Raw genomic sequence first — 18,493 nt, 5'->3', positions numbered from 1 at the left:
TAGATAGAGTTTGCTTTCTACACTGCGTGAAAAGAGGTGTATCTGATAGATAGATAGAGTTTGCTTTCTACACTGCGTGAAAAGAGGTGTATCTGATAGATAGATAGAGTTTGCTTTCTACACTGCGTGAAAAGAGGTGTATCTGATAGATAGATAGAGTTTGCTTTCTACACTGCGTGAAAAGAGGTGTATCTGATAGATAGATAGAGTTTGCTTTCTACACTGCGTGAAAAGAGGTGTATCTGATAGATAGATAGAGTTTGCTTTCTACACTGCGTGAAAAGAGGTGTATCTGATAGATAGATAGAGTTTGCTTTCTACACTGCGTGAAAAGAGGTGTATCTGATAGATAGATAGAGTTTGCTTTCTACACTGCGTGAAAAGAGGTGTATCTGATAGATAGATAGAGTTTGCTTTCTACACTGCGTGAAAAGAGGTGTATCTGATAGATAGATAGAGTTTGCTTTCTACACTGCGTGACAAGAGGTGTATCTGATAGATAGATAGAGTTTGCTTTCTACACTGCGTGAAAAGAGGTGTATCTGATAGATAGATAGAGTTTGCTTTCTACACTGCGTGACAAGAGGTGTATCTGATAGATAGATAGAGTTTGCTTTCTACACTGCGTGAAAAGAGGTGTATCTGATAGATAGATAGAGTTTGCTTTCTACACTGCGTGACAAGAGGTGTATCTGATAGATAGATAGAGTTTGCTTTCTACACTGCGTGAAAAGAGGTGTATCTGATAGATAGATAGAGTTTGCTTTCTACACTGCGTGAAAAGAGGTGTATCTGATAGATAGATAGAGTTTGCTTTCTACACTGCGTGAAAAGAGGTGTATCTGATAGATAGATAGAGTTTGCTTTCTACACTGCGTGAAAAGAGGTGTATCTGATAGATAGATAGAGTTTGCTTTCTACACTGCGTGAAAAGAGGTGTATCTGATAGATAGATAGAGTTTGCTTTCTACACTGCGTGAAAAGAGGTGTATCTGATAGATAGATAGAGTTTGCTTTCTACACTGCGTGACAAGAGGTGTATCTGATAGATAGATAGAGTTTGCTTTCTACACTGCGTGACAAGAGGTGTATCTGATAGATAGATAGAGTTTGCTTTCTACACTGCGTGACAAGAGGTGTATCTGATAGATAGATAGAGTTTGCTTTCTACACTGCGTGAAAAGAGGTGTATCTGATAGATAGATAGAGTTTGCTTTCTACACTGCGTGAAAAGAGGTGTATCTGATAGATAGATAGAGTTTGCTTTCTACACTGCGTGAAAAGAGGTGTATCTGATAGATAGATAGAGTTTGCTTTCTACACTGCGTGAAAAGAGGTGTATCTGATAGATAGATAGAGTTTGCTTTCTACACTGCGTGAAAAGAGGTGTATCTGATAGATAGATAGAGTTTGCTTTCTACACTGCGTGAAAAGAGGTGTATCTGATAGATAGATAGAGTTTGCTTTCTACACTGCGTGAAAAGAGGTGTATCTGATAGATAGATAGAGTTTGCTTTCTACACTGCGTGAAAAGAGGTGTATCTGTGCCTCCTGCACTCCTGTGTACTCTCAGATAATCCACTGTTCATTGGTGGTACCTGGGAGTTTGCTGGAAACAACTTTTAAGCACTAAACCGCTTAACCACATTCATTGCTTAACACTAGCAGAGGGGACATTGCTTTGGCATTTAAAAAAAGATCTAGCAAGCACCAGTTATGTGTTAACTAATTTCCCTATTTTATATGAAAAGGAAGCACTACAGTTTGTTTAGGATCTGTGTTCATCCTAACATGCTCCGTTTGCCTCTGTGGACCTTGAAAGGTTATGAATATCCTACTATATCATACTGTTAACAGACTTGTACATTCCTTGGAGAAGCGCTTCTGACAAACACAAGTACCCATGACATTGCGATCTGCCGACATTGTGATCTCATCCGACGCATTCAATTTGAAGGTTCTGATCCGTGCGTGCACAATGCCCAATGCAGGTAGTACAGTAGGCTAAGCGTTATCCAGTTATCCACAGTTTAAATACTGTGAAATACCACTCTCAATCTCTACCCTACTTTGAATCTTTCAATTATTTTCAGGTTTGATCACATTTTGACTGGGCAAATGAGATGTACAGAGCTTGCACATGTCTTATGTACATTGCCTGGCACTGGTTTCAGCCAGGCAATGGTTTAATTAGTGTGCTTGCCCGAAGGGAAGCACACTATTGTTCTTCGTTTTTTACTATTTTTTTTATTCTAGTAGTTTTTCTTGCAGCTAACTACTCCTCGCCCGATTGAGATAGAGACGCCGTTCAAACACCAAAACGTCCGGCCCGATCCGGTGCAAGCTGCTATGACTTTTCGTGGCGGTACTCCTTGCCACTCCTTTTTTATTCCTCTTTTTCCATCACCTTTTTTCTCCATAGACTTGCATGGCAGAACTTTGAGGCATTATGACATCATAATAGGCTCATTAAACTGGCTTGCACCTGTGATTCACTGACAACTCTCACTGACACCTGCGAACGGTTCCTCTTCTCTCTCTGTCCCTCTCCATTCAACTGTATAACTAGGAATATTAAGAGACACCTTCCATACCAGGGCTCTATTCACTCATGCATACTCACTCATGTTTACTCACTCGTGCATACTCACTCATGCATACTCACTCGTGCATACTCACTCATGCATACTTACTCATGCATACTCACTCATGTTTACTCACTCATGTTTACTCACTCATGCGTACTCACTCATGCGTACTCACTCATGTTTACTCACTCATGCATACTCACTCATGTTTACTCACTCGTGCATACTCACTCATGTTTACTCACTCATGCATACTCACTCATGCATACTCACTCATGCATACTCACTCATGCATACTCACTCGTGCATACTCACTCATGTTTACTCACTCATGCATACTCACTCATGCATACTCACTCATGCATACTCATTTGTGCATACTCATTTGTGCATGCTCATCCAGCAGGGAGAGCTGGAGAGCTGACACCTGCCCCAATTCCAAGGCACTTGTTCTCTCGGTCATGGCCGCAACAGAGCAAGCACACTCTCGCAGTTCGTTCACGAAACGCATTCTAGTTGAATTTGCACTTCCTAATGTCATCACTAGCTAGAGGACAGTGCATCTGCTGTTAACACGCTGCATAATATGAGTGTTGATGGTTCCCCTATACTGATTTGTGTGTCATTAATAAGAAAAGCATTCCGTAAATAAGGTTCATTTTTTCAATACCACGACATTCAGCATATGAAATTTCAATACCAATCAAAGACTTTCTATTTCTAGATGAATTAATTCAGTGCCCTTTAAATAGTTTTAAGGATCCACATGAAGCCTGTGTTGAGACAGACTGCTGCAACAATATTTCTGTATCGTCCAACGCAACGTACTAACCAAAGAATAATGCGAGAGGGAATTCAAGAAATCAACAAACTTATTGAACATTCTGTGTGTATTGTGATAGACGGATGTGATATTTAGGACAAACTGACTGAACATTCTGTGTGAATTGTGATAGACGGATGTGATAATTAAGACAAACTGATTAAACATTCTGTGTGAATTGTGATAGACGGATGTGATAATTAAGACAAACTGATTAAACATTCTGTGTGAATTGTGATAGACGGATGTGATATTTAAGACAAACTGATTAAACATTCTGTGTGCATTGTGATAGACGGATGTGATATTTAAGACAAACTGATTAAACATTCTGTGTGTATTGTGATAGACGGATGTGATATTTAAGACAAACTGATTAAACATTCTGTGTGAATTGTGATAGACGGATGTGATATTTAAGACAAACTGACTGAACATTCTGTGTGAATTGTGATAGACGGATGTGATATTTTAGAGCAGTTGTGCAGATAATATTACAGTGATCACCCCCTCCTCTACCCACAACTAACACCTACAAAGAAACACACAGTGATAGACTAACCCTAACCCTAACCCTAGAAACACACAGTGATAGACGTACCTTTTTTTGACATATAGCCGATATCTCAGCTGGAAGAAACAAAGTCAGAAGAGTTTGCAGTTTTATAACGCATTGTTTGGTATTTATGGTATGTATGGTTGGTTTCAATCCATGAAATTATTTGTATTTATGCATCATATTGGGCACAATTTTTTTTTAATGTGCTTGAGAGTTTACACAGACCTTGTGGTAACAGCACATCAACAAGCCACTCTGCATGGTCTCTGTAAAAGAAGTACAATTCTAAGAACACATTGTATAAGTGGATGGATGGATAGATAGAGATAGAGAGAGAGACAGATAGAGAGAGAGAGAGAGAGAGAGAGAGAGAGAGAGAGAGAGAGAGAATCCAAAGAATAACTGCTGTGTGCAGAGGTAGGAAAATAATTCATCAGTCCAGTCCTGTCCACAACATTTCTTCAATGAGCAAAGCATTTCAGACCAAATACTTTCTTCAGCTGTACACGAAAGTGGTTTCTAGCTGTTTTTGAAGTAACACTGCACGTTGAAACACTGACTTTAAAGCATTTAGGTCTGTTATCGTCAGACTACCCAAACTGAACACAGGGTTAGAATACATTCAATTCTGCCGATGACTGTGTGTGAGGTTGAAATGATGATGTAAAATCAACATTGGAATGTGGCCATAGGTTCTGTTTCGTAGTCAAATGGATTTGACAAAAGGGATTCTATGAAAATAAATGATCTGGTCTAATGCCAGGTCCTACTTTTAATCATAACAGTGAAGACATTTAAACTAAATAATTGGGGGGAAAAATCTGCTGTTCTGGGCGAATCTTTAATGTAACACTGTTGTTCCCTTGGTTCTAGTTAGTTTATAATGAGTAGGAGAGGTGGATTAGCAAAAAAATCCGCTTATTCTACCAAAGTTTTAGCCTCCGAATGGTATCATCATTCTGTAGCTTCTTAAAGGTTTACAGAATTAACATACTAGACATGGGCATAAAGGATTACCCACACAGTGTTTGTCAGGGGGAGCTTCATGGGATCAACTTGAGAGGTGTTTGATATGTGTAAAGGAAGGGATCAACTTGAGGGATGGGGCACCTGTGCAGCTGTCCGGGCGGGTGGGGTGGGGCAAGGCAAGGGGGAAGACTAGGATTTGTATATATGACAATGATTTAAGGGTAAATCACAACCCAAAATCTAGAAAACACCAAATTGCTAAAAAAAAGAAAAACACTGCACAAAAATAATCATTCCTATATAGTGGGGCTTTAAATGTGAGTCGATTTTAACATATTGACAAAGAAAAACATTAGAAATAAGGTGGGAATCAACAATTTATAGATACTTAATGAACTACTGCAATCTGCATATAAAACAACATTACAGAGAAAACGATCAAAATAAAAAAGATGCATATGCCAAATGTTTGCATGTGATATTAAAAAAGGACCTACCCTGCAATCCTTTGACTGCACTCTTCACATATATACAGAGGAGGAGGCTTGTCTCCCAGGGCAACCGATAGAGTTGGATCAATGCACATCTTAAACAAGAAGAGTGAAGAACAACTGAGAGAAACATTTCAAGAGGAATCTGTTAATCAGCATATATACTGCACACCATGTAGTCATTCTCTTATTGATCTTTCAGCATATATACTGCACACCATGTAGTCATTCTCTTATTGATCTTTCAGCATATATACTGCACACCATGTAGTCATTCTCTTATTGCTCTTTCAGCATATATACTGCACACCATATAGTCATTCTCTTATTGATCTTTCAGCATATATACTGCACACCATATAGTCATTCTCTTATTGATCTTTCAGCATATATACTGCACACCATGTAGTCATTCTCTTATTGATCTTTCAGCATATATACTGCACACCATATAGTCATTCTCTTATTGATCTTTCAGCATACTGCACACCATGTAGTCATTCTCTTATTGATCTTTCAGCATATATACTGCACACCATATAGTCATTCTCTTATTGATCTTTCAGCATACTGCACACCATGTAGTCATTCTCTTATTGATCTTTCAGCATATATACTGCACACCATATAGTCATTCTCTTATTGATCTTTCAGCATACTGCACACCATGTAGTCATTCTCTTATTGATCTTTCAGCATATATACTGCACACCATATAGTCATTCTCTTATTGATCTTTCAGCATATATACTGCACACCATGTAGTCATTCTCTTATTGATCTTTCAGCATATATACTGCACACCATGTAGTCATTCTCTTATTGCTCTTTCAGCATATATACTGCACACCATGTAGTCATTCTCTTATTGATCTTTCAGCATATATACTGCACACCATGTAGTCATTCTCTTATTGATCTTTCAGCATATATACTGCACACCATGTAGTCATTCTCTTATTGATCTTTCAGCATATATACTGCACACCATATAGTCCTTCTCTTATTGATCTTTCTCATTGTGGTAAGCATGAACTCTGTGGGCCCTATCTTGCACCCAGCGCAAGTGACATTGTCACCGACGCAAGTATCATTCCTATCTTGCACCCGGCGCACAGCGCGATTTTCCCTCCAGAGGACCGCTTCGAAATGAACTTGCGTCGACATGGGCGGGGGCGGAACAGAGAAGGCGTTTCTCTGGCGCAAGTGGTATTTTGCAGTTTTCAAAACAACGCCGTGCGCCGTGCGCCATTGACCAAAAAAAAGCTGGTCTAATGTGAGGCGCAATGTCTAAAGTCTGTAACGCGTATTCAGAACGCTATTTTAAGGGCGCATGTGCTTGCCCGCACAGTATAGGACCTGTAGGCTACACTTTACTTCTGTCGTCTTCACGAGAGATTTACACCAATTGTTTGGCAAGCCATATATAATTACAAGGAAAATAAAGTATTTACCACATGAGGAAATCATTGTGATATCCGTATCCAAGACATTTAAAAACTAGGCATACATCTAGCGTACACAATTGACCCAAATGATTCAGGTTAATTGAAGCTGCGTGACATTTGATTTATTGTATGGCTTTGTTGCATTTATTTAATGCCAGTATTATTATAAATCTTGTAAACTCATCTCTGTGTATGTGGACTTTATTTATGTACCTTGGGTTTGGTCAGCTGGTGCACTGGCTTGGGTGCCGATTTCCATGCCCCCAAATCCCTGCACGCTCTCAGGCGTGAGGGTAGACGTGGCGATGTCCTCTGCTGCCGTCAGATCCTGGGTCGAGGCAGATCCACCTCCCGTGAAGGCACGAGAACGTGTGTTACCTTCCAGCTTGGATGTCCCACGTCTCCGGACGTCATTATAGCGTTTTCGGCAACGTTTTCGGGTGCCCCGTTGCAGAAACAATCACGGCAATATCTTGACATGTTTGCTTGACTTTGCTTACTTTTGGAGGGTTTCTCGCATCCCCATATATATCTATCTCCCGGCTTTTTACAAAGCCATACAATAAATCAAATGTCACGCAGCTTCAATTAACCTGAATCATTTGGGTCAATGTGTAGGCTACATGTATGCTTATTTTTAAAATATCTTAGATATGGATTTCACAATGATTTCCTCAAGTGGTAAATACTTTATTTTCCTTGTAATTATATATGGCTTGCCAAAAAATTGGTGTAAATCTCACGTCGGTCTCCTCGGCTGTGAACTTCTCCGGTCTTCCACCAGGTAATTCCGCCATCAAAATAACAAGCCGCTATGGACTATGCGCTTCTCGCTCTTAAAGGGAATGTGAAATGACGCTCCGATTGGTTTATTGCATATTACGCCCAAACCACACCTATGGCTGAGTAACCTCCTTTGGACCAACCCTTTTGACACTTGCGCTGGACGCAAGTGTGTTTTTTCCGCCGTTAAAATAGCAACTGCGCCATAGAGCCGCCCACACAGCTACTTGCGCTTGGCGCCGTCCTACTTGCGTTTCTGATCGGCAAGATAGGGCCCTGTGTATTTTGCATGAAAGGTGCTGTATAAATAAAGTGAATTATAATTATTATTAGTAGTAGTAGTAGTATCATTAGTATTATTAATAAAGCATATTTCACACCAAAGTATATTCAAGCATTTAAGGCACAAATATAAGACACTATTCAAAACACACAACCCTGAAAGTTACAATCACACTTTTAATGAAAGTGCACAATTGTATCAGTATACATGTGTGGCCAACCCTAGCCCAAGAATCATACAAAGTAAAGTATTTAAAGCACAATATAAACCTAGAAAAACAACAACACAACACAACAACAACAACAACAACATGGCTGAGTTCCGAGTTCTGAGATCTGAGTTCTGAGTTCTGAGTTCTGAGTTCTGAGTTCTGGCTGAGTTCCTTACCTTAACTGCAGGCTTGTTGATGGCATTGTGACACTCAATGTGCTGGCAGTGAATAGGGTTCCAGGCTGTGAAGACACAATGAATTAAAACAGCAGGGAAAATAATGTTTTAGATAAGATGGTGAATTAAAACAGCAGGGAAAATAATGTTTTAGATAAGATGGTGGAATAAAATTGACACTGATCAGGAAAGGTGAAGCAGCTAGTAAAGAACTGTGGCACAAGTGGTAGCACCCCCGACCATGAATACCTGAATGCCCATGGCACCCCGACCATGAATACCTGAATGGCCATGGGTTCCCGAGTTTGAGTCCCCATCTTCACTACCCCCCCCCCCCCCCCCCCCAAATATTTAAGAGGTGAGAAAAAGGAATATTGGGTGACAGTTGTATGAACCTGTGTATTGTAGTCCTCTATATTCACTGATGGCACCTGGAGGCTTTAGGTTGGGCCAGTAATGGAAGAGCATCTGGACAGCAGGAGGCTTCACCTGCGAAGGCCCGTAGGAGATGACATAGAGCAGGTCCTGGAGGACGAGAAGAACACACAGTACCACAGAACACATGTCAATCATCCTGTACCATAGAACACATGTCAAATCATCCTGTACCATAGAACACATGTCAATCATCCTGTACCATAGAACACATGTCAAATCATCCTGTACCATAGAACACATGTCAATCATCCTGTACCATAGAACACATGTCAAATCATCCTGTACCATAGAACACATGTCAATCATCCTGTACCATAGAACACATGTCAAATCATCCTGTACCATAGAACACATGTCAAATCATCCTGTACCATAGAACACATGTCAAATCATCCTGTACCATAGAACACATGTCAAATCATCCTGTACCACGGAACACATGTCAAATCATCCTGTACCATAGAACACATGTCAATCATCCTGTACCATAGAACACATGTCAAATCATCCTGTACCATAGAACACATGTCAAATCATCCTGTACCATATAACACATGTCAAATCATCCTGTACCATAGAACACATGTCAAATTATCCTGTACCATAGAACACATGTCAAATCATCCTGTACCATAGAACACATGTCAAATCATCCTGTACCATAGAACACATGATGAAGCTGGCCAAGACTTAAGAATTTTGCTGTACTGAAGCAATTTGGTGCATGCAACAATAAACACTTTGACTTTGACTTTGACTTTGACATGACAAAATAGGCCTGTTGGTGCAAGGATTGCATAGAAACTTTGAGCTAAAACCATGTTTTCTGAAAGCAGAAAGTATCATTTGTCTGCAGAGGATAATTTCATAATTCGATCTAAAGCCGATTAGCCGTCTGTTGTGTGATGAAGCAGCCATAGGCATGTACATTTTTGTGCGTTCCTACCTTCCACATTTCCTGCTTGTGCTTCATAAGACACTCCAGCAGCTGACAATGGTACACTGGAAACAACATGCAAAAAAAACAAAAACAGTCTTCAGTGAGTGAAATGAACTCCCCGAGATCCCTCCGTAAGTTTTAAGATTTCTTAATGGTCATGACACGGTAGAGGATTTGGCCGAGCTGAACTAGACCTTTACATTACGTTACATTTACATTTAGTCATTTAGCAGACGCTTTTATCCAAAGCGACTTACAAGGATGTATACACATTTCTTATATTTACACTGATGGCACACTGAACATCAGGAGCAATTAGGGGTTCAGTGACTTGCTCAAGGACGCTTCGACAGGGAATCGAACTAGCAACCTTCTGATCTACTTTACATGCTGATGGATGCTATCTCTGCTCAACAGACAGGGAAAACATGCTGATGCTGCAACAGCCAATGGGAAGTCAAAAACATGCTCCTATTCAGAGGCAGCAAATCATCTAGAGAAACAGACTTGAGAGCAGGTCTATCTACTAATGCACACACACCCACCCACACACACACACACACACACACACACACACACACACACACACACACGCTGACACACACACACACACACACACACACACACACAGACACACACACACACACACAAAACACACACACACACACACACACACACACACACACACACACACACACACACACACACACCCACACACACACACACACACACACACACACACACACACACACACACACACACACACACACACACACATCTACTAATGCTAACCCTTACCCTACAGAATGACCAATGATGAAGCTTCCTACCTACCTGGGTTAGAGGTGTATTGCATAGCGATCATTAGCATAGAGGAGGCGGAGAGATTCACATAGGCTGGCACACCCCCTTCTCTTCGGGTGGAACCTACTACAAAATAGAATGACAGTTGGAAAAACAGATTAAAGTCAGGCATAGATCGTCAAACTCTGTGTTCTGTAAAGACAACTCACATGGACCAAACACATTCACAAAACATGTTCTTGGAGAGCTAACCTGCTGGTAATGTAACTGGATCAGTCTTTATCGCATAGTACAAGTACTGCTGGGATGATATTGGAATTGTGGAAATGACTAAGAAATATCACGATGAATACTTTCCTCAGTTACTGTATTTGAAAGATCACCCAACTGATTTAAATCAAAACCTTGAAAAACAACTGAATAAATGCAGCATCTGCCAACAGTTCCAAGTTTATCTTGACAGGTTTTCTGCAATAACTCATATTTTACAAACCATTCTGTATTTATGTTTTCAGTATGTTTTTTTCTTCTTTTTTCAAATGTATGTTTTACTACAATTCGTTTTATTGAAACCATCCAGCCATGAGTATCTAGTCACCTCTCTTGGTTATCTTGATAGTCAGCTGCTTGAGCATGTTGCCTGTCACTATTGTCATGCAACAGTATTTTTTCTTTAAATTTTTTCCCAAAATGTAAAGAATGTGACTGTTGGCCCTTCTTCTCTTTGGAATTGAACTAATGCACATCCAAAGCTGCATCATAGAGGAAGAGGTAGTATATGTAGATAGTCAGATACTGATACTTGTTTAATGTAGATAGTCAGATACTGATCTAGATACTTGTTTAATGTAGTTGATGTAGATAGTCAGATACTGATCTAGATACTTGTTTAATGTAGTTGATGTAGATAGTCAGATACTGATCCAGATACTTGTGTAATGTAGGAGATTGGGATAGTCAGATTCTGATCCAGATACTTGTTTCTGCTGCTCAGGGGTAACAGGACTCCACATGCAGAAGTGAAGAGTCTAACATCATAATGTCTGGACCAATTAGAATGGCACACTTACATATTGCCATGGGGAGGAAGGAGGTACTCAGGTACTCGATGATGTCCTTGTGCAGGAAGGGGGGGAAGGTGGCTAGGGTGGAGATCATAGTATAGGGTAAAGTGCTGAGGATATCATCACTGAGAAAGGGTAGGAGGCAAGTTGTGGTGTAAAATATGGCCTGTCCTAGATCTACAGAGGAGAGAAGACAAGAAGGCAAAAGAAGAGGGTGAATAAGGAGAGAAAGAAGAGGGTGAATAAGGAGAGAAAGAAAAGGGTGAATAAGGAGAGAAAGAAAAGAGAAAAGAACACAACAGCAGTGGCAAAAACAGACATTTTTGGGTAGAAAACATTTCGATTCATAATTTTTCTACTAGTGCTGTCAAACTATTAAAATATTTAATCACGATTAATCGCATTTTTGTCATAGTTAACTCAAAATGAATCGCGATTAATCGCAAATTTATTAATCGCAAATTTGTATCAATTCTAAATGTCCCTTCAATCATTTTTTTTTTAACAACATGGAATAGTGGATTGGCTTGCTTTATGCAATGTTTCATTTTATTGAAAAACAACATTACCGAACAGGGCGGTACAAAATAAAATTATAAAGTGCACATTTCAGATAAACAAGGACTCAGCCTATAGTGCAGTTAAACCATGGCTTAATATTTTCTTTTTTTCAAGTTTGCTGTGAGTTCATAGAAGTCAAAAGGTAAGCCTACTACTTCTGTGCTTTCAGCCAGCTGCCTGTTGACATTTTGAGACAACAGTGAAGCTCGCATTTTTTGCACAACACAACTTTTAAAGGTAAACTTTCTATTCAGAAGCTTTTAATCATCCATTTCGCCGTATCGCGCTCACCATTCACTCAAACGTAACGTTAGCCTACTACACAGTTCATCACCATCGTCGTCACCATCATCATCATCATCATCATCACCATCATCACCATCACTCACCATGCTGACCGTGCTGCAGCAGGGGCACCAGGTCGAGCAGGGTGGCGAGGGTGGCATAGAGTCCCTGATAGTCCAGAGAGGGGTACTCTGAGAGCTGAGCGTCCCGGCTCTGTTGGGGGGGCCCCCCACCACGCTCCGCAGGGGCGTCCCGCAGAACGCTGTAAAGGAGGGAGCGAGTAACTGTAGGGTTGATGGAACTGACTTGTGGTCTTAGAGATGGGGTGAGTGGGAATGGCACAGGAAAAAGACACATGGTCATGGGCACGGGCACGGCCAATGAGGAAGCCTCCTGGCTCTCCTTTCTGCCTGTACGGGACAGGATGCTGCTCCAGGGAGGGGGGGAGGGGGGAGGGGGGGGGGGGGGAGGGGAACAAAAGAGACAACAAAGACACAAAGAAACAGCACATTACATTGAAATGGCACTACAGAGACAGTGTAAGAACTAAACCCAGATAGACTCCACATAGGATGCAGTGACTTGGCCAATCAGATTGCTGATTAGATTGCTCTTGGCCAATCAGATTGCTGATTAGATTGCTTTTTTTTCATTTCTTTTTTTCAGTGATTTCCCAATGAAAGTGACTCTTGCAACTCAAAGAAAGGCAACAGACACAAACAGGAGATGATCACTGCATCTTATGCGTATCTGGAGACAAGGAGCAAAACTATAAAAAAAACAAAAAACAGCATGTTTTCAGTGACAGCCCTGTACTTCTCCAATGAAGCCCTTAGCTGTTAGCCATTTCTGTTCTTCTGCTAAGTCAATTCATAGACAACATTAGGAGTCAAATGATTCAAAGGGCCAATAGATTTTTACAGAAAAGTTATGTCTGTCATGATATGTGCATAGTAATATCACACAATCTTGGGGAAAATACAGAGGTGACACTCCAGAAACATGCATTGGCCAGTAATAAACATGTACTGTATGTAGGGTCTGACAGAAACAAGAATGCTCCCCGATCACAACACATGTTTATTGCACAGTAAATTAAAAATGTGTAAATACATTATGATACTGTCTCAGTATCATTACAGAGGAGAGAAGTAATGATATCTATCCATCAGGCATGTGGAACCCTAGATGTTGCTAGTCTAGCGTTAGGGGAAGGGGAGGAACGAAACACTGTAATGGATAAAGGAGGTTGCCTCAACTCAAACAGGATGACCGGTAACAGTATGAACTAATGGGGGATGGATGTGTGTGTGTGTGTGTGTGTGTGTGTGTGTGTGTCTGTGTGTGTGTGTGTGTGTCTGTGTGTGTGTGTGTGTGTGTGTGTGTGTGTGTATGTATGTGTGTGTGTGTGTGTGTGTGTGTGTGTGTGTGTGTGTGTGTGTGTGTGTGTGTGTGTGTGTGTGTGTGTGTGTGTGTGTGTGTGTGTGTGTGTGTGTGTGTGAATGAACTAATGGGGAATGGATGCGCTTCCTGTTTTCTATGTAGCTGTTTGTGTTTGGAATTTTGATGAACACAAATGTACTTCCTGGCTGATGATCTTTGTAGAAGGTTACAGGTGGATTTAATATCTTTTGATAATGTAAACGCTTCAACAAATGCTTTAGTGTGCATTTTATTCATAATAATTCCATCATTTCAGTCATCATAAAGACTATAAGCTATATCAAATCACTATTTACATCATGGAATTGGTCACTCCATGACAGACCACCCCCCCCCCCCCCCCTGAATTTAAACTTCAACAACTCAAATTTGCGTGAGAGTGGGGGGGGGGACGGATCGGGGTCACTATGAATCTGGGGGGGACATGTCCCCCCCGTCCCCAGTGCTATCTGCGACCCTGCCCCTGAATTTAAACCTCAACAACTCAAATGTGCGTGATTCCTCTGAAATGCCCAAACCAAATCAATGGAGGGAGGGAGGACCACCACAGAGACGGCACACAGAGTCATCTTCCTTTGTTTCTAGAAGAATTGAAGAATCATCAGTATGATCATGTGTATTGGTGTTGGGGTTGTCATCAGGTTAGAATGTAGAATGTGTTCAAAGTGGCCTAGGTGAGTAGGTAAGGTAAGAACCACACCTCAACCAAGACCCCTCGGATATAGGTCTCTGCCCCCAAATCCCCAAAAGAGTTTTCAGGACGGAAACAATATACCAATTATAATATACCACGTATAGTGGGTCAAGTTTAACATTGAGTGATCGGACATGGAATGACCCAGAGCATGTTAAACTGTTTTGACGAATTGTCCATGAGTGCAAATATCATTTATCATATATATTAAATCAAAACACTGTCAAGTTAATGTGAAAAGCTAAATGTATATATAGTCACACACACATACACATACAAACAGACAGTCCACTCAAATACCACAAATGCACTTTTAAAACAGTTACATCTAGTCACTTCACTTAACCCTCTATACCCCAATGGAATTCTAGAACACCCTCATCTTACACCTAATTGGTCAGACGACCTTAGCTATGAGCTTCCATTCCACTTGGTTGTTGATTCTTTTCATGACTAACACAGTAGAAAGTGGAATGCTTTCAATGTTTTCCTCATCTTACAGGACATATATTTAATATGACCTTATTGATCCAAATATATAGTACTTTAGTGTTGAAGCCGTCAATATACCTGCCAATATACCTGTTAACAGTGCCATATGTATGTTGTGTACAGTGAACAGTAAGTTTTGTTACAACTGAGCAGGACTGATGACTGAGAGGTTTTGGTAAAAAAAACGCACATCACATTAACTATCATCCACTGACTAATAGCTGCCAATGAAATTAAGTTGAGCTTTTCTGGGTGGAATTGGAAAGGGTTATTTAAGCAATAAGCCCCAAGAGGCCGTGGTTTGCGCTGATTTTAGAACAGGTAAGGGGAGTTGTTAAGCACGACGCGAAGCGGATCAGCGCAAACCACGGACTCGCGGGGCTTATTGCTTTTCTAAAACTGTTACTACAAATATTTGATATGGTTTCATAAATAAAGCAGTTAGTCTTTAGAGAAGAGTGCAGGCCTCTACATCAGGCTCTCTGTGGCACAGATGTCTATGGTCCCATGGGGCCTCTACATCAGGCTCTCTGTGGCACAGATGTCTATGGTCCCATAGGGGTGCAGGCCTCTACATCAGGCTCTCTGTGGCACAGATGTCTATGGTCCCATGGGGGAGCAGGCCTCTACATCAGGCTCTCTGTGGCACAGATGTCTATGGTCCCATGGGGGTGCAGGCCTCTACATCAGGCTCTCTGTGGCACAGATGTCTATGGTCCCATGAGGGTGCAGGCCTCTACATCAGGCTCCCTGTGGCACAGATGTCTATGGTCCCATGGGGCCTCTACATCAGGCTCTCTGTGGCACAGATGTCTATGGTCCCATGGGGGTGCAGGCCTCTACATCAGGCTCTCTGTGGCACAGATGTCTATGGTCCCATTGGGGGGCAGGCCTCTACATCAGGCTCTCTGTGGCACAGATGTCTATGGTCCCATGGGGGAGCAGGCCTCTACATCAGGCTCTCTGTCTATGGCAAGTCACCAGTGAAATAGCACTTTATTTGACGTATAACTTGTTTTAATTTTAACCTAACATACCATTCCAACTTTTTCTGATTTGGGGTTGTACACCCAATACTTTGAATGCTGGCTCTTTCCATTTGTAACCACTATTCATTCTGTATATTTCACGTATATACCTTCTTCTATGTTTCTTGGGATTACATAAACATCATGTACATATGTCACATGTGTGCTACTATGTTATATCCTCTGAAACGTGTATTAAACCTTGCTTGCATTTTGTTTGTGGAATATGCCACATGGAATTAAACCTTTAATCTTTACTTTTATCTTATCCTGAGACTGAATGAGATTACTTTATATGCAACATGATGGAATCCAAAAAGCATAATTATGACTGACTATAAATGGTCTGACTATGTCAAACAAAACAGGATGGAGCAGGTCATATTCCCCACAGTCTTTCTATTGCCCCACACTTCTCAATGAGAATAAATTGATGAATTCATACATTCAAACGCCCATGTAATAAGTTCTTACTGCACAAACACATATTATAGGAAAATGCTAAATGTTCCATAATGAGTTGCTTAGCAACAGTGTAGATAAATGTACAAAGTTTTTTAGTTCCAGTGCTGAATACGATCTTTCTTTAAAAAGGCTCATAAGAAAGTAGAGCGGATCACTTCCCAGATATAGTATTCAATATTGACTGCAGATCACTTCCCATCTCAGATATAGTATTCAATATTGACTGCCCATCACTTCTCAGATATAGTATTCAATAACGACTGGCGATCCCTTCCCAGATATAGTATTCAATATTGATCCCTTCCCAGATATAGTATTCAATATTGACTGCAGATCACTTCCCATCTCAGATATAGTATTCAATATTGACTGCTGATCACCTACCATCTCAGATATAGTATTCAATATTGACTGCAGATCACTTCCCAGATATAGTATTCAATATTGATCACTTCCCAGATATAGTATTCAATATTGACTGCAGGAAGTTGACTGTACTTCACCTTTGTGCTCCAGCCTTGAGGTACTTACCTGAGCAGCGTTTGGGAAAAGTATTTCAGTGTGTTTGCAATATCTGTCCCAGAAGGCACAGGGTATATATTGTGTAGCACACGGTTGTGATACTCTTGTAAGTACCGTATCTTAGACGCGACTAAAGGAATAAAGAGAAGAGTAAAATAAATCAGTGGATGATATTCAGCTCAACTAAGATATTTGAGAAGGCTAAAATAGCACAAGATACACATTTATATAAATGGTGACACAGTATTGCCTATTTCAAGATGTTCCTTTGACCTGTCACAGGAACTCACTGGAATACTGTTACTGTGAAGAGTTCTCTACAGACATTAAAAAAAAATGATAGTCACAAGGTAAGATCAACTTTTGTGTCCGTTATGGTTTCTTTTGACTAAACTGTTATTCACAACCTGCACTGGAGCTGCAAGAAAAATGTATCATCATTATCATCATTGACCCCAACTAAAGCTGCAAGAAGAGTTATGCTCAGAGAATTTAAGTTGGTCTTAATTGGTTCACCCTCCATAATATCCTGAAGAGAATTGTAGAATGTTGAAAAGCATACTGAAATAATATTGTAACAATCTTCAGCGACATATCTTACAGAACATGTCACACAACTGCTCTCTCAATCTGTGATAGGATTTTAATGAGTTGCTCACTATGAGATTTTAAATATGTAGCCTATAGTCCTGCACTGGACTCAAACCTGCCCACTCAGACACCGGTGATGGCCGTGCTAATAATCAGACCAAGACCTCTAGAGTTTGTCACATGTCGCTTTTGTCTCCTAGCATTTTGAGGAAGTCTCTCTCACTGCAGAGTTCTCTATCTGCTGGCCGCTAACTGATAGCAATAACTCCCACTTCAGAGTGGGTGGACATTTCAGTTTAGCCCTACAAAATCCCAACACCCTTTGCAATTTGGTGCATTTGCATTTGAGCTACGCTCATCATCAACAAAAGCAGACGCAATAGGTAGGATAACACAAATCAGTGAATTGTTGCCCTCATTTCGCATATCTCTGAGCATCATTTCGATATCTGACGTCTAATTGAGTCGTTCATGCAGTCTATGTTTGACTGTGTAAGCTCCGCTGTGTTTCACCGCAATGGGGGTTTACACAGAAAATTATTGATCGGCAAAATAATGTTGAACATTACAAGGGTTTTGAATCACATTCAACATCGTTGGTTCTAGAGGCTCGCGGTCTGACTGCAAAACGCTGCCGTTTATTTTTTTTATTAAATATTAACTGAAAATAATAATTGCACTTTAACAGCTCATCAATACGCTTCGTAATGGTATTATCATACATCTGATGCATTTTCCACATGTTAGTCTAGTCTAGTTGAGGTAAACATTCCCATTCAGAAGACGCTGCATGTTATCATCAATGGCACCCTATTGAAAGGGAACCAATCAACTC

The 18,493-nt window shown here is 40.6% G+C and overlaps 1 protein-coding gene across 1 annotated transcript in view; it reads right to left on the bottom strand.

The window, feature by feature from the left end:
- The window catches only part of unc79 (unc-79 homolog, NALCN channel complex subunit), a gene marked incomplete at both ends in the record, with an annotated part of 89,038 nt that overhangs the window by 70,225 nt on the left and 320 nt on the right, over positions 1-18,493 (bottom strand). Inside the window, 10 exons of the mRNA XM_080837810.1 lie at positions 4,013-4,041; positions 4,196-4,236; positions 5,437-5,525; positions 8,332-8,396; positions 8,727-8,856; positions 9,716-9,771; positions 10,544-10,639; positions 11,584-11,754; positions 12,528-12,850; positions 17,077-17,197. Of these exons, the coding sequence (XP_080693936.1) occupies positions 4,013-4,041; positions 4,196-4,236; positions 5,437-5,525; positions 8,332-8,396; positions 8,727-8,856; positions 9,716-9,771; positions 10,544-10,639; positions 11,584-11,754; positions 12,528-12,850; positions 17,077-17,197 (1,121 nt within the window). The remainder of the gene's footprint in view (positions 1-4,012; positions 4,042-4,195; positions 4,237-5,436; positions 5,526-8,331; positions 8,397-8,726; positions 8,857-9,715; positions 9,772-10,543; positions 10,640-11,583; positions 11,755-12,527; positions 12,851-17,076; positions 17,198-18,493) is intronic.

Source organism: Sprattus sprattus, assembly GCF_963457725.1.
Source record: "Sprattus sprattus genome assembly, chromosome: 4".
Classification (NCBI taxonomy): Eukaryota; Metazoa; Chordata; class Actinopteri; order Clupeiformes; family Clupeidae; genus Sprattus; species Sprattus sprattus.
The sequence above is the reverse complement of the archived record's forward strand: the minus strand, read 5'-3'. Positions and strand labels throughout refer to the sequence as shown.